General features: G+C 40.5%; 1 protein-coding gene across 8 annotated transcripts in view; it reads left to right on the top strand.

The window, feature by feature from the left end:
• Positions 1-16,157, top strand: part of prss12 (serine protease 12) — a 144,792-nt gene that overhangs the window by 68,951 nt on the left and 59,684 nt on the right. For all 8 annotated transcript variants that reach the window (XM_072588929.1, XM_072589012.1, XM_072589020.1 and 5 more), the window contains 2 exons: positions 14,710-14,888; positions 15,807-15,948. In XM_072588929.1, the coding sequence (XP_072445030.1) occupies positions 14,710-14,888; positions 15,807-15,948 (321 nt within the window). The remainder of the gene's footprint in view (positions 1-14,709; positions 14,889-15,806; positions 15,949-16,157) is intronic.

The following is a 16,157-nucleotide window of genomic DNA, read 5'->3' as shown; positions in this document are numbered from 1 at the left end:
CCACTCTACCAGGTCCTTGTCCACCACATTAAGGAGGAGGAAGATGAGGAGTGGGAAGACGAGGAAGGGATCCGACATTCAGGATTCAAACATCTGGTCCAGGTGTTCATGTACAAATCATTGGATTCTGGTTTCCATGAGCAAGTCCTTAGATCACCGTAATCCCACTTCTTGACCTTTCCATCCATTCGGTACAGGCAATCACAATGTCCCCTTGTCCCAATTCATGAAATAAAAGACAGCACAAAACAGGATTTCATGCCACCTTTATCCCACAATGCTTCTGTTACCACAAGCCATTCAAAATCTTATGGGCAAAAGTGAAGACTGCAGATGCTGAAAACCAGAGTTTAGATTTGAGTGGTATTGTGCACAGCAGGTCAGGCAGCATCTGAGGAACAGGAAAATCGACGATTTTTTCAGGCAAAAGACCTTCATCAGGATTGGAGGCATGGAGCCTCCAGGGTGGAGAGATATGTGGGGGGGGAAGGGGGGGCACTGCACCTTGAGGCTCCCTGCCTCCATTCCTGACGAAGGGCTTTTGCCCGAAACATCAATCTTCCTGCTCCTGGGATGCTGCCTGACCTGCTGTGCTTTTCCAGCACCACTCTAATCTAAACCCCACATTCAAAATCTTATGCATTCTCCTTATACCTGTACGGTATGTGCCTTGATGTGTTCTAGTACTCCCAGTCAGTGCTATCCCAGTGATTGCAGCATGGTTGATGAATGGCTGCGTACTTCTATTGCTGGGGACTACAGATCAGCTTCTGACTCCAGTATCAGCACTCCTTCCACCAGTTGTAGGATTATTGTGCATTGCAACTTCAGAGCCCTTTCCTGAAAAGGCCTTATCAACTTTTGATTTTTGAACAGAGCCTGAAGTGCCGACTGAAAGCGAATGATGTTCATACCCAGTCCTGATTAAATAACTGGTGAAAATGTAGCCAGAATGGTACAGCTCAGTTCATTTGTCAGGCATTAGCTGTGAGGGAGGTGCTCATTATGCTGGTGAATGGAACCAAAGAATTACATCCAGTGCAAGTTAAACTTATTTAACAGGAGAAAGTGAGGACTGCAGATGCTGGAGATCAGAGCTGAAAATGTATTGCTGGAAAAGTGCATCCAAGGAGCAGGAGAATCAACATTTCGGGCATGAGCCCTTCTTCAGAAAAACTTATTTAACATGTCATTTAAAGGAAAATAATTATGAGGGGTCCATGAATTTCAATAGCCTTTGGATTAAAGTTTGGAAACCAATAGGAGCTTTTGGCCAAAATTTAAAAAAGAGTGCTGGAGAAACTCAACTGATCTGGCAGCATCTGTGAAGATAGAAGAAAAAGCATATTGGACCTGGAAAACTAACTCTGTTTCTCTCTCCACAGATGCTGCCGGACTTGCTGAGTTTCCCGAGCAACTTCTTTTTTTTTCTGCTGGGAGTTATCTGTTGAAAATGAAATGGCAGAAGTTATCTCTGCCCACTACATACTTCATTTCGCCCTGAATGGCCCTCTTTAAAGATATAGCAGAGTGGGGATTCTACTAAAACTGCAGTTCTCATTACTCGTGCTCTCTAATATTGGTAAAAGTACTATCCAAGCAGTTTCATTCTGATGAAGAAGCATGTGTAAGATTATAGATTGTAAACAATGAAAACATTTCAGTTTACCGTTGCAATGATAATAGCTCTGTAGTGGGTCCGGCCTAATTTTCTTGCATTAGAGCTATATCCTTTAATATCTTTCACCTTTAAGTGCTTAAGAAACTTCCTCTTAACTGTGATAAATGATTCAGTTTCAATAGCCACTTGTGGTTAGACATTTTGTATTCTGCTAAACTGTTTCAGGGTCAAACTTCCCACTTTCAGCTTTCTGGTAATAATGTGAGTTTAGATCCCTGTGAAACCTCTTCATGGTCAGTGGATATAATCTTTCATTATTTATTCTCTCAAATATTTTCATGTTCCTATTCAATTCCCACTAATCTTCTCTGCTCCAGTGCAGATAACCCTTGATTTTCAAATTTTTCAACATAACCATACACTATCAGCACTGGGTCAATTTCAATAAGTCCATTTTTAACTTTTTCATGCCTTTAATACTGTTTCTATTGCAGTATTTTATAAGTTTCACACAATACTCCAGCCTTAACAATGAGCTTCCAACCCTAGATCCACTTTGTCATAGAGACTGGCTTTTATTCATCTCTCTAAAGTTATCTCCTACCCTAATCTGGCACACTACTCCAAAGTCTCAAAGTTATCTTCATGTTTAAATCCTGACATGGCCCTATTCCTCTGCTTTTCAACATCCTAAGCAGTTCAGGACCCCTTCAAATAATCCATTTTTCAAATCATTGCTGGTCATTTCTTCAGTCTAGAGATCGCACTCTTCAAAATATCCCCCTTACATTCTTTTTCTCTGCCACTTCCCCTTTATTTTGAAACATACCTTATTGCCTAGGTTTCATCATTCTTAATTCAGCATCGACCCAGTGACGCACTGGGGATATTGTTTGCTGTATTTAAGGTGTAAAATGAATGCAGGTTTCAACTCCTGGACTTGAATCTTTGCTAAAACAATAATTGTATGAAAATGTCTTAATTTACTCAGAATTTTAATATTTAGGGAAACAAATTGAATTCAGCTGGGCACAGGTACTGTTCAAGCCTTGCTTGTTTCTTTTGAAAGATGGAACAAGCAAATTTTGTGCTTCTTGCTTATCTGGACAATCACAGCATGTGTGCAGTACTAAGACTCTATTGAGTGTCTGTATATCTGAGTAGAAAGTGCAGAGTAGCAAAACACTGTCATCAACTCAAACTCATGCTTTTTAAATGGGCAGCCTTTTGAAGGGAAGTGCATTTTAGATGAAGAACGTAGCAAAATGCATTGCCCAAGTGACTTTGACTTGGAATAAACAGAGGAATTTCACAGCTTGGCAGAAAGCAGATTTCAATGTTCTCTAACATAGCATTGGAAACCTTGATGCTGGTAGTGAATAAAAGGGGAGAGGTCCATTACCCACTGGGGACTAGGAGGACCAACCACCAAACTCAGACAAGACAATGGGAGGTTAATACCAGAAATATAATCCTGAGGACCAGGATGCAGTGTTGTGGACCAGACCAAACTTCCTCAAAATATATTAAGAAGGTAGCCTAAACCCTAACTTATTTTACAGGTAAGTGGATCCACTCTCTGGCTTTATGCAATTGTTCCCATTCACTTGCATAATGGTCACACAACAACCGCACATCCAGCGAGTGGAATTGTTTGCAGTTGCAATCCATATCTGCATTTCACAAACATGTGCAATCAGTGACATCCTGCACTGTGATGAAACCTGCTATCTTGGTAAAACCACAAGCATATTCCTCCTGTTTCTCTATGAAAGTAATCATCTAATATATACCCCTCTTCTGTTACATCAGTGAGGTCACTACTGCAGCAGTTGAGATGTTAAGGACTTCACCACCTCCAGCTGAAAGGATTGTGACACAAACAGCTTGCTGGTCACAGTCACCTTTACATCTACTTCACAACACTCTCCTCATCCTGCTCTGAGGCTGCAGGTCTATCTGCAAAAAGTAGCAGTGCTCAGTCAAATCATCTTTCATAAAACTGTGACATTTCACATTATTATGAGGCAATAGCATTGTTTCCCAAAGATCTTGGTTGGATATGGCCTCCAACTGAGAGCCATTCTGCTCGTTCTCCCCTCCTCTCTTTGAGCAGCGCATTCTCCTGCGTTGGCTGTGCTCAACCTCACTGTTGAGTTTGCAGATAGACCAGATGGCTCTACAACACCCATAACTGGAAACAAGTGTTCTGAACAGTAGCCTTGAAGTGAAAACAAAGTTGTTCATCATGCACATCACTCCCTGTAGAGTAGCAGTCTAAATCACCAAACACTTCTACTGATCCTGTAACAACCAGGAGAAATCAATCAGCAACTTATCTAAAAGTTATTGATAATACCTTTAAATAGGATGAAGCTGAAGGCTTCTTCATGCCATTGAAAGTATGTACAGCTACGTGAGATGAATAGAAGATTTGGCTGAAACATTCAGGTCAAAGTTAGCATTAAGGAATTAAGTATGTATTATACACTGGTTGACATCATGATCTGCCAAATCTGTAAAGTTTTTGGCAACTCCTCAACACCGTCACCAATATGGCATCACCTTGAATGCAACTGAATAAACCCAAAAGGGCACACATAGCGCTGAAGTTATGGGCTCAGTGGAGCCTCAGTAATTTGGCCCAATCTGATCCTTTGTTTGGTGCTACATTAACCTCTGCCTGATAACAGTCTTTTTATGGTGACATTTTGTACTCATATTTAAGAAATATAGCCAATTTTGGTTGGTCAACTGCCAACTTTGTAGATTTTCTCAACAATTCTCTGCACCTCTCAACCACTTGAAAGTTACTCCAAAGACCAGTCCCTTTTACCAAGCTTTTGGCTGTTGTCCTATGATTTTCTTCACAAGGCTCAATATCAGATTCTGTTTGCTCCCAGTAAGTTAACTTGAGGCATTTTCATTATGACAAATGCACTATGTAAAAACATTTTTCTAAAATTAAAGAGTATGATCAGTTTTATTTCTAGGAGGAAAATGATGTTATTTTCTTCATACTTTTATTCATTTGACAAGGAATCTATTAACTTTTCATGTTACAACAGTTATTAAATGTTGTTCAGTGAAAGACAACACCCACTCAAAAAATATTGGGCTAATTTTTTTTAATCAACATCGTCATCACATGACCAGTAATTTGGCAGTAAACCCTAAACGCTGGAATTCCCTCCCTAAAACTCTCTCCACCCACTTATCCTTTCTTAAAAGAAACATTCCTACCTATTCTTTGTTTTAATATCACCTTAGCTCAGTGTCAAATTTGCTTGATAACACTCCTGCAGTCATAGAGTCACAGAGGTGTACAGCACAGAAATAGACTCTTTGATCCATCTCGCCCATGCTGACAAGATATCCTAAATAAATCTAGTCCCATTTTCCAGTATTTAGCCCATGTCTTTCTAAACCCTTTCTCTTCATGTATCTGTTCAGATGCCTTTTAACTGCTGTAATTGTAATAGTCTCCACCACTGCCTCTGGCAGCTCATTGACGCACTACCTTCTGCGTGAAACACTTGTCCCTTAAGTTCCTTTTAAATCTTCCCCATCTCACCTTAAACCTATGCCCTCTAGTTTTGGACTCCCCTACCCTGGGAAAAAGACCTTGGCTGTTCACCCTAGTCATGCCCCTCATGTTTTTATAAACCTTGATAAGGTCACCCCTTAGCCTCCAATGCTCCAGGGAAAATAGCCTCAGTCTATTCAGCCTCTCCCTATGGTTCACACCCTCCAATCCTGGCAACATCTTTGTCAATCTTTTCTGCACCCTTTCAGAGTTTAACAACATCTTTCCTATAGCGGGGAGACCAGAATTGAATGCGGCATTCCAAAAGTGGTCTAACCGATGTCCTGTACAGCCTCAACTTGACATCCCAACTCCTATACTAAATGCACTGACCAATAAAGGCAAGCATTCCAAACACCTTCTTCACTACCCTGTTTATCTGCGACTCCTCCTTCAAGGAACTATGAACCTGCATTCCAAGGTCTCTTTGGTCAGCAATACTCCCCAGGACCTTACCATTAAGTGTAGAAGTCCTGCCCTGATTTGCCTTTTCAAAATGCAGCACCTCACATTTATCTAAATTAAACTCCATTTACTTCCCCCTGGCCCATCAGCCCAACTGATCAATGTCCGGTTTTATTCTGAGATCCACACCTTGGAAAATGTTTCTACATTAAAAGCTGTATGTAAATAAAGTATGTAATTGCAAGTTGCTTTTGCCGTTGTTGTAGAATTTACTCATTTCAAATTAATGGGATGAAATATGGGTGAATTACACAATGGACAGATGATTTGCTCTCCATTAGTAGCTGTTCACCCTCCTAGTCAGATCACTATCTACTCCTTTGTCTGTCCAACTCTCTCTCTTTGGGCTCCATCCCCCACCTGTCGTTTACTCCTTACCCCCTCCCCCCACCTTCCCCCTTCTGCATAAAAAAACAACATTTTCCTAGCTACCATCAGTTCTGAGAAAGGGTCGCTCGACTCAAAACATTATCTCTGATTTCTCTCCACAGATGCTGCCAGACCTGCTGAGGTTTTTCAGCACTTTCTGTTTTTGTTTGTGGTGGAGATGATCTGCTCTGATAGCTGAAGTCTTTGTTTGTAGCAGCAGAAGTAGGCCACTTAGCCCATTGAGTCTGCTCCACCATTCAATAACTTCATGGCTGATCTGATAATTTTAACTTCACTTTCCTGCCTTTTACTTGTAACCTTTACTTTCCTTACTGTTTAAAAAATCTGTCTATTGCAGCCTTGAATAATCTTAACAGCCCAGCCTCGACAGACCTTCGTGGCAAAGAATTTCACAAATTTACTACTCTTTCAGAGAAAAGAAAATCCTCTACATCTCTGTCTTAAAAGGGTAATGGCCCTTTATTCTGAAACTTGCCCTTTGTTCTAGGCTCTTCCACAAGGGATGACAACCTTTCCACATTTACCCTAAGTCCCCTTAGGATCTTGCATGTTTCCTTAAGGTTTCCTCTCATACTTCAAAACTCCAATGAATACAGACCAACCTGTTTAAACATCTCCTCATAACCCAGTCCCTCTAGACCTGGGACCAGATGAGTGAAACTTCTCTAGATTGCCTGAACATTTACTCTCTGTAGCTCCATGCAGGTCTATTTGCTCTCTGTCTGTCTGGGTAAGGAAGCAAACACAGGGCAGCAGCCCCCTTACACTTACTGTACATCGACGGCTTCTGGTAAATTCCTCAGTAAGTTTTTCTTTTTAACTTGAATATAAGTAAAGAAGTTGGTGTCTGTATTAAAAGTGTACAGGTGGATACAATAAAAGCAAATGATGCATTTGTGATGAAACTGCACCAGTTGAATAATAAATGAATAAAAATGAACTTTCATTTCCTGCATAACTGTAAGCCCATTAGAGCCGGCCAAGCATTCACTTAAAGTGCAGTGGAAACCTTTTTTACATAAGTAAACACGCTACACTTCTCCCAGTGTTATGATAATAGAGTGGGATCAGCTACAAGGACATTTCTAGATAAATATTCTATGGAAAGGATCTGAGTATTGTCAACATGCAAATGGATTTTAGGTTACAGATGCACAAAACACTAAAAACAGCTATGCAGATTAACAGGACAATAAATAATGCACACCAAGAAGGACAGAATTAAAAACCAGGGAATTGATGTTAAACTCACATCCTGTCTTGGTTAGATAACATTTAGAATGTTGTACACAGGTACGTTCTCCACATTATTATAGAGAATTCAGAGAAACTGCAAAAAAATGCTTCACAGGGATAATACAAGAAGTGCAAGGTGGTACCCAGCAGGAAAGATTGAAGAGATTAGGGATTTGTTCTTTAGAAAATAGCGACGCAATATGCAAAATGCAATAATAAAATAAATTAGATCACAAGGGCAGCACGATGGCTCAGTGGTTAGCACTGTTGCCTCACAGCACCAGGGTCCCAGGTTCGGTTCCAGCCTCAGGCGACTGTCTGTGTGGAATTTGCACTTTCTCCCTGTGTCTGTGTGGGTTTCCTCCGGATGCTCTGGTTTCCTCCCACAGTCCAAAGATGTGCTGGTCAGGTGAATTGGCCATGCTAGAGTGCATTAGTGTTCGGTGCATTAGTCAGAGGGAAGTGGGATGGGGTAGATTACTCTTCGGAGAGTCAGTGTGGACTGGTTGGGCTGAAGGGCCTGTTTCCACACTGTAGGGAATCTAATCTAATCATAATAGTCTTCAATTAGTTCAGTAAGGAATTCAAGTGAATTTTTTTTTACCTGAATACTGTTAAGTAGAACTTTCACAAGTGGAATGGGAGGAGACTAGTATAAAAGCTTTCAGGGGAAAGACAGCTGAATATAGGAGATCTTGGTACAGTGTAAAGCATTCCTGCTTCTAAATCAGAGTGGTGCCTCTTCTTGTACAGTGTCATTCAAGCAAGGTTTAAGGTATATTCATTATGTAGTCTGAGTATCAACTTGTAAGTTAACATAGAACATAAAACGTTACAGCGCAGTGCAGGCCCTTCAGCCCTTGATGTTGCGCCGAGCTGTGAAATTAATCTGATGCCCATCTAACCTACATTGTTCCATTCTTATCCATATGTATGTTGAATGCCCATTTAAATGCCCTTAATGTCAGCATGTCTACTACAGTTGCAGGTAGGTTGCTCCAAGCCCCTACTACACTTTGAGTAAAGAAACTACCCCGATACCTGTCCTAAATCTATCACTCCTCAATTTAAAGCTATGTCCCCTCATGTTAGCCTTCACCATCCAAGGAAAAAGGCTCTCTCTGTCCACTCCATCTAATACTCTGATTATCTTATGTGCCTCAATTAAGTAATCTCTCAACCTTCTTCTCTCTGGCAAAAACAGCCTCACTTCCCTCAACGTTTCCTCATAAGACCTTCCTTCCATACCAAGCAACATCCTAATAAATCTCCTCTGAATCCTTTCCAAAGCTTCCACATCCTTCCTATAATGCGGTGACCAGAACTGCATGCAATACTCCAGATGCAGTCTTACCAGTGTCTTGTACAGCTGAAGCATTACCTCATGGTTCTAAAACGCAATCCCCTACCAATAAACTCCAATACACCACATGCCTTCTTAACAACCCTATCAACTTGGGTGGCAACTTCAGGGATTTATGCACCTGGACAACGAGATCTCTCTGTTCATCTATACTGCCAAGAATTTGCCATTAGTCCAGTACTCTGCATTCCTGTTACTTCTTCCGAAGTGAACTTCCCTCACACTTTTCCGCATTAAACTCCATTTGCCACTTCTTGGCCCAGCTCTGCATCTTATCGATATCCCTCTGTAACCCACAAAATCCCTCGGCACTATCCACAACTCTGCCTCACCTTAATGACATCCGCAAATTTACTAACTCATCCTTCTATGCCCATATCCAGATCATTTATAAAAATGTCAAACAGCAGTGGCCCCAAAACAGATCTTTGCAGCACACTACTGGTAACTGAGCTCCATGATGAAAATTTCCCATCAACCACCATCCTCTGTCTTCTTCAGCTAGCCAATTTCTGATCTAAACTGCTAAATCTCCTTCAATCCCGAAATTCCGTACTTTGTGCAATAGCCTACCGTGTGGAACCATATCAAACCTTATCAATTCTTCCAAAATATGACAGTGGCAATTATGGGAAAGATTGCTGGTCAGCCACGTCATGGAAAGGAATTGGATCCTCGTACTGAAAACTGTCAGTGGGAAAATATACCTTGCAAGAACTTCACATCCAGTCAGAGGACATACGTGATTGCTGCAACAGAGATGTGGACTCCGCTTGCTGTTGTGTATAGGGCTGTGAAAGGGCTCATTACTGCATGGGAGGAGGAGAGGAGGCTGATTTTAATGTGTCTTGGAAGTGGGGTGGGTGAAGGAGATGTGAGGGTATGAGATTGGAGGGGACAGAGTTTAATTACTGTGTGTAGTGAGAGGGGGAGGGAGAGGAGGCTCATCAGAGAAGTTATAACTGTATGTATAAGGAGTGGAATATTGTGTGTGCATGGAGCTGAGAGGAGGCATATACTTAACCTGTTACTGTCTATGCATATTTTTCCCTTTCACTGGTCTATTGTTAATAAGGAAGAAAATAAATGGTTAAGTGGGGCTGTTAGGATGATATACATCCGAGCTCTTTCTGTCAATGTGGTAGAACATGCTGGAAAAGGTAATTGTTTTGAAAGGGTTAATACATTGGCTCTCCCCTTTCTACTGATGTTACACAGTCTATGTATGCAGATGAGGAATTCTACTCTAGGTTTTGAAGGAAACATTTATGTATGACCTAAGGTCCTAGCTGTTTAGCCTGTGTAAAGATAGTTGTATGTATTACAATCATGTAATTACCTTTCTTGTCATCTGAGAACAGCAGATATTCTATGGTGATGCATCCTCTCCCACAGATTGCTGGAATGGCCCAAGTCTATGCAAAGACAAACAAGCATTGGTGGCAGTGAACTGCCTCAAAACCCCTTATCCAGTCCCACATGCTGGTAAAGATGGTAAAACCAGTGGCAATCAGTGTAAAACCACAGGATCCGCTTTTCTAAGCATCCTCATTCTGTCACCGCCTCCCAGATCTCACAGTTTAAACACCCTTTATATTATTTCTTAAGGAAAAAAAATGAACTGTGGATATTGAAGCTCTCAAACAGAAACAGGAATTACTGGAGAAGTTCAGTAAGTCTGGCAGCAGCTGAAGAGAGAAAACAGAATTACTGTTTTTAGTGCAGTGACTTTTCTTCAGAAATTATAGGATGTTAACTCTGCTTTCTCTGCACAGACGCTGCCAGCCCTGCACAGTTTTCCTGCATTTACTGTTTCTTTTAAGAGTGACTATTGCCCCCAGTACTGGTGTGTCCCCAGCAACCAGAAGGTGTAATACAGGAACTTTTTGTGCTGTCTGTGCATCAACTGCCTACTGATGGCCCTTGTTCCCATGTTTGCTATTCCTCAGAACAATGTATGAATTGTCTTGGGGAGTTTGTTCAAACAATGATTGCAGGAGCAGACCGTTTTGAATTATTAACACAGAGATTTGTGAATTCAGCTCCCGGCTGTGACTAATTTGAAACTGACCTTGTTTCTGTGGTGAGTTTTAGCAGTTCTCAGCTGACCTGTTAACTGGAACGCTGCACACTGGTGCAGTAGTTCGTTCTGTCTTTGGGGACAGGATGGGGGATGTTGAAGGATATTCTCAGAGGTTTGCCTTACTGAACCACATCATGCGAATAATCAAGTGGATCATGAATGGTGCATGTGAATCATACTGTTCAGCTTTAGCAATAGGAGGGCATCTGTGCAATAGAGTCAGATACAGAGCTGTCTTTTCAACCACTTGCCCCTAAGATTCAAGATTGTTGTATATGGTGGAAAGCATAGTTCACAGTTTGATTAATTCCTAATGAACAAAATAACCAGGCTCACATATAGCACTAGTGTTTAACAATGTGAATGGATAGAAAAATGCTTTGTACAAGGTTTTTAAACACATACACACACACACATCACTGAAGTAATGGTATAATTCTGATTCCCTTGTGTCAGCTGAGTACTTTAACAGAACAGGCAATGGCAGTGAATTACATTCAGGAAAATATGGGTTTTATCTTTCAACTTTTCCATCTGTTCAGAATGGAAGTTAATGATTCTTGGAAAAATATTTCATTATAGGAAAAAGTAGCTATACATCTGAGTAATCCCCAACGAGGGTCTTTTCTTTAAATTTAACATTATAAAAATATCAGGTTCCACAGGAAATTCCAGCCTTAAGTCTGTAATATGGCATCTTATCAAATTCCTTTTGAGAATTCACATATACTTTTTAACTGTAGATTCTGTGGGACAGATTTTAACGCTGTGATAGTGTATAAAGTGTGATAATGAATCTTATCCAAATTTTACTTGTCGGGTTGATAATGTCCCAACTTATTGGTTTTCCCATTTTGGAAACAATTTATTTTGGAAAGTGATAGTAAATGCCTCTGCAATCTCTTGCTCACTTCCCTCCAGTATTCTGGGTCCCACACCAAGAGATATAAACATGGGGAATGAATACAAATCTGGTGAAAAATAAATCCCCTCCCTGTCCAACTACTGAGGTGTAAGTCACAGATATCCATATAACAGGAACCTTTCTCATTTCCAGTCTCCACTATCATAGTTAACACTATTTACAGACAGAAAATGGCTCATGGTGCACCATGGACTCGCGGTAATTACTACACTGAGAAAATGTTTGGAGAAAGTAGTCTTATTATTGAGATTTGGCTGCTGAAGGATCCAATCCTTATTTTCATCTTTTCTATCCTGGCAGTGGTTGATTTCCCATTACTGGTAGGAATCCTGCCAAAAGCCTGTTTTACACATGAAACAAATCGCCCCCCCCTCCAACAAAAAATGGGCAGAACTTTAGACACCAATGCATCTGTTCAGAAGGCAAATGATATATTAACTTTCATTAGAAAAGGATTTGAGTGCTGTCGCCAAGAAATTTTATTTCAATCACATGGAGGTGGCACCTGGAGAAGTGTGTGCAGTTCTTGTCCCCTTGCCTAAGGAAGGATACGCCTGCCAAAGAGGAAGTGCAGCGGAGGTTCACCAGACTGCTTCCTGGAATGGTGAGTCTGTCCTAGGAGGAGATGTTGAGGAGACCGTCTTCTCTAGTGTTTAGAAGAAGAAGAATTTATTAAATTCTTAAAGGGAAAGGTAACATTGCTGGGATCCTCCTAGACTATGGGGCTGCACTCTCATTAGAGAGAAACAATTTGCAGTGAGGGGAGAGGCTGAGAAGGACAGTCCTTCATAGGAGTCTTAGCCAATACAGGGATTGAATGCACACTGTTGGTGTCACTCTGCATTGCAAACCTGCCCTCGATTCATGGGATGTGAATGTTGCTGGCGAGGCCAGCATTCTTTGCAACTTGAACTGACTAGCTTGCTAGGGCCTGCTTTTATACCTGGTGTTACATATAGGACAGACCAGGTAAGGATGGTAGATTTCCTTCCCTTTAGGACATTAGTGAACCAGATGTGTTTTGCAACAATCAATAATAGTTATAAGGTCACCGTTGGGCCAGCTTTTAATTTCTAATTTTCATTGATTCATATGTCACCATCCACCATGGTGAGATTTGAACCAATGTCCCAGAGCAATAAAATCTCTGGATTACTGGTCCAGTGACAATACGACTATGTCACTGCTTCCCTGAAGGAGTGGTACAGGATTCTTGCTGGCCAGCGGCAAGTTGCCAGTTGATGGTGATTGACAGCCTTTTAAGGATGGTGTCTTCGAATCTGCGTTATATAGAATTATAGGCTTAGAGTGAGTGGGAGTTATTGAAGTTATTAAGAGTAATAAGAGGTCTTGTGGCACAGTGGTAATGTCCATGTCTCTGAACCAGAAGTGGCCAATTCAAGGCCCACTTTGGGAGTTGATGCTCAAGAAAGATGTATTTATTGCACAGCAAAGCAAGGTTTAAGGTGGATATTCAAGATGGTCATGTCAGCGATTTAGTCGACTGCACACATTCCCCCCTGCCTCCCAAACCAAGGGGTCCAAGTGGTTGGGGTAATGTAGACTTTTAAATGTTGTAGCTTTGAATGGTGATGGTAGAGTCTCCAATCTTCTTTCTATCACTTGTCTGACCTGAAATGTTTCCCTGGAATCGTAAAACAATCAAAGTCAAACTACTCAAGTGTTTCAAAAGTAAAATACTTCAAATGTTGAGAAACACACAAGAAACAAATACTCGGCAGATCTGATAGCCTCTGTAGAGGAAGGAACAGAGTTGCTTTTGTCAGATCCATGATCTTTCAGCAGAATGCTGATCCCAGAGCTGAAATGTTAATTTTTGTTCTCTGTCCATAGCTGCTGTCAGAACCACTCAAACATTTGTTATTTTGATTTTATAATGCTGTCTGAATTTCTCTGATGTATTACTGTCTAAGAATATTCCAATGTCTTATGCTGCATAAATCTGATGTTGCCTGGTGGATGAATAAACATTTGTTTCCAACGAAGGTCCTTTTATTTAGACAGGTAGTTTCATGATGGAAAACATCATGAATGAATGTTTATAGAGCAGAATCAGTGAATGATTTAACTTCAATTCCTAACACGGTGTTGGACATGGGTGATCATAAAATCTTATAACACCCATCACTGATTTCAAGAATGCCACATGATGACAGCAGTGAATCTACACAATAGTTTGTTTCATTTGTAGACCTATCAGACCTAAGCCTATGGATTTTTTTTTTGCAGGTACCATAATGTTTTATGAGATGATATTTCCAACTTTTAATGCATTTTCTTGAATTTCTTACACTAAAATTCTCTGAAATTCCCAGGTGTTCTCACAGATTCCTACAATAAATACAGGGATGTCCCCACCAAAATAACATAAATCGCACTCCCACTGCTGCTGGTCTGGAGGCTCTCAGGGACTAATAGTGGGAGACACTGGAGTAATGGCAAAAATCCATAAGCCCCTCAATGGCACAGAAGCCATTCTGACTGAGAGGGGAAGCAGATAGCTCTCTGGGGATATGGGCGATAACCTAGTGATAGGTTTTTGTTGATGATGCTCTGTAAGTGAGTACAAAGGGAAGACCAATGTGAATGTCTAGCCTGTTAATCTTTTATTAATATAGACAGTGACATTTTCACAGCATGTTTGAGATTGAAAGTTTCCAATCAGGAGTTCAAATACAGCGCAGCACTTTGGAACTATTCTATAATATAGTACACGACAAAATTTCAAAAGCTAGCATTCAACCACAGTCTTCTAACACCAGATGCATGTTTTTTGGAGGAACTCCCTACTGTGCCCAGTTCTTCCTCACTGTTGCAGTTTATGCTAATTCTACATCCAAAATAGATTGCAGTTTCTAGGTTTGTATTGATAGCTGTATGATTAGAATGGAGACCAGCAAAAGTTGATCTGTCACTATAATGTCCCGTAGTCGTCAGGGTAAATGGCCGCAGATAAAGCTAACAGTGAAACATGGCATGGGTTTTAAATATTTATTTGCCATTTTCTTCCACCCCACAGTAGTCCAGCAAAGGCACAGCCGCTGGCCTATTTTGGAGAAGGTTCTGGCCCCATATTACTGGATGATGTGCAGTGCACAGGGAATGAACTCTCTATAGACCAGTGTCCCAAGAGCTTATGGGGTGACCACAACTGTGGGCACAAGGAAGATGCAGGTGTTTCCTGCAACCCTCTCAGGAGTAAGTACACAAAATCAAACAATTTTTTATCATAAGTAATTCTATGAAGTGCATATTGAAGTGAATGGGTATGATATTGTATAGCAGTCTAAAGCTTCATTTCAGTTAGTAAATTGTAATAATTTGGCATAGATTAAAGAACAAAATCAATAACTATGGTGCAATAACAAAGTTTTAATGATAATGATGGAAAATTGTGCCTCCGCATCCTTAATGTATTTCCTTGGTTTCTGCGCAGAAGGACTGAGAAAATGGTTGGAGGATTTCTGACTGACGTTTTGCAAACTTGGTTTTATTCCTGGATTTTGCACTTTCAAAAGAAGAAACTGATTAGTTTCTTGTGATTGTAAAGGGTTCTACAGCAGCTTTCAGAATGAGTTAATATTCGGTGAATTCTGATTCTCAGAACACAATGTTCAATTATTTATAACTTCTCCTGTGTGAAATGCTTTGCAAAGGTGCAGCTACTCTTAGTTTTGTTCTTGTGCAGTCGATGGACGGGGAATAGATGTACTTGAGCTTATTAATCGCAAATATGCAGGGCATCAATTTTCCAGGCACTAAGTAATAAAAGTTCTCAAATGTAATAGATAGGCCCTATGTGCTTGCAACATCTGTTTCCAATGGTCATTTGGAGACCTCTCAGACTGAAGTAATGAAATGCATAAATTGCAACAATTCTTGTTTCACAGAGGAGAAAATTACAGTTTTATAACTGACAGCATTGCATGAATTTACTTGTAGTATTTTAATATTTAGTCTGTATCACAGCTGTCTTAAACTAATAATTATTAGCATAAGTTTTAAAAAGAATTCTAGTTTTCTATTTAATTAAGTTACACTTAAAAACAACTGGATGCTTTGATCTTTATTATAGTGTTATCAGATATCCTCACTCGAGCCCTTTGTATTGTTCAGATGGTGCTGTGCGCCTGGTTGGAGGGAAGGGTAGCCATGAAGGACGACTTGAGGTGTACTACGGTGGCGAGTGGGGAACTGTCTGTGACGATGGTTGGACAGAGCAGAATGCTCAAGTTGTTTGCAGGCAACTGGGATTCAGGTACCTAAGGAGCTTTTTATCTTCAGCTTGTTTGTCAAATCAAAGAAACATGAGAGTGAGAAATTAAGAGATAAAATTAAAGCCAGTTGAAGCTATGACGTCTTCTAAAAAACTAATTCAGTGTGAAATCACCATTTGCTTTACTGCATGGAATATTGGATAAGGCAACATGGGGAGAATCACTTAACAGGAATGTTAGATTTGAAAGA

The sequence above is a fragment of the Chiloscyllium punctatum genome, chromosome 1, assembly GCF_047496795.1.
Source record: "Chiloscyllium punctatum isolate Juve2018m chromosome 1, sChiPun1.3, whole genome shotgun sequence".
NCBI classification, from domain to species: Eukaryota; Metazoa; Chordata; class Chondrichthyes; order Orectolobiformes; family Hemiscylliidae; genus Chiloscyllium; species Chiloscyllium punctatum.
The sequence above is the reverse complement of the archived record's forward strand: the minus strand, read 5'-3'. Positions and strand labels throughout refer to the sequence as shown.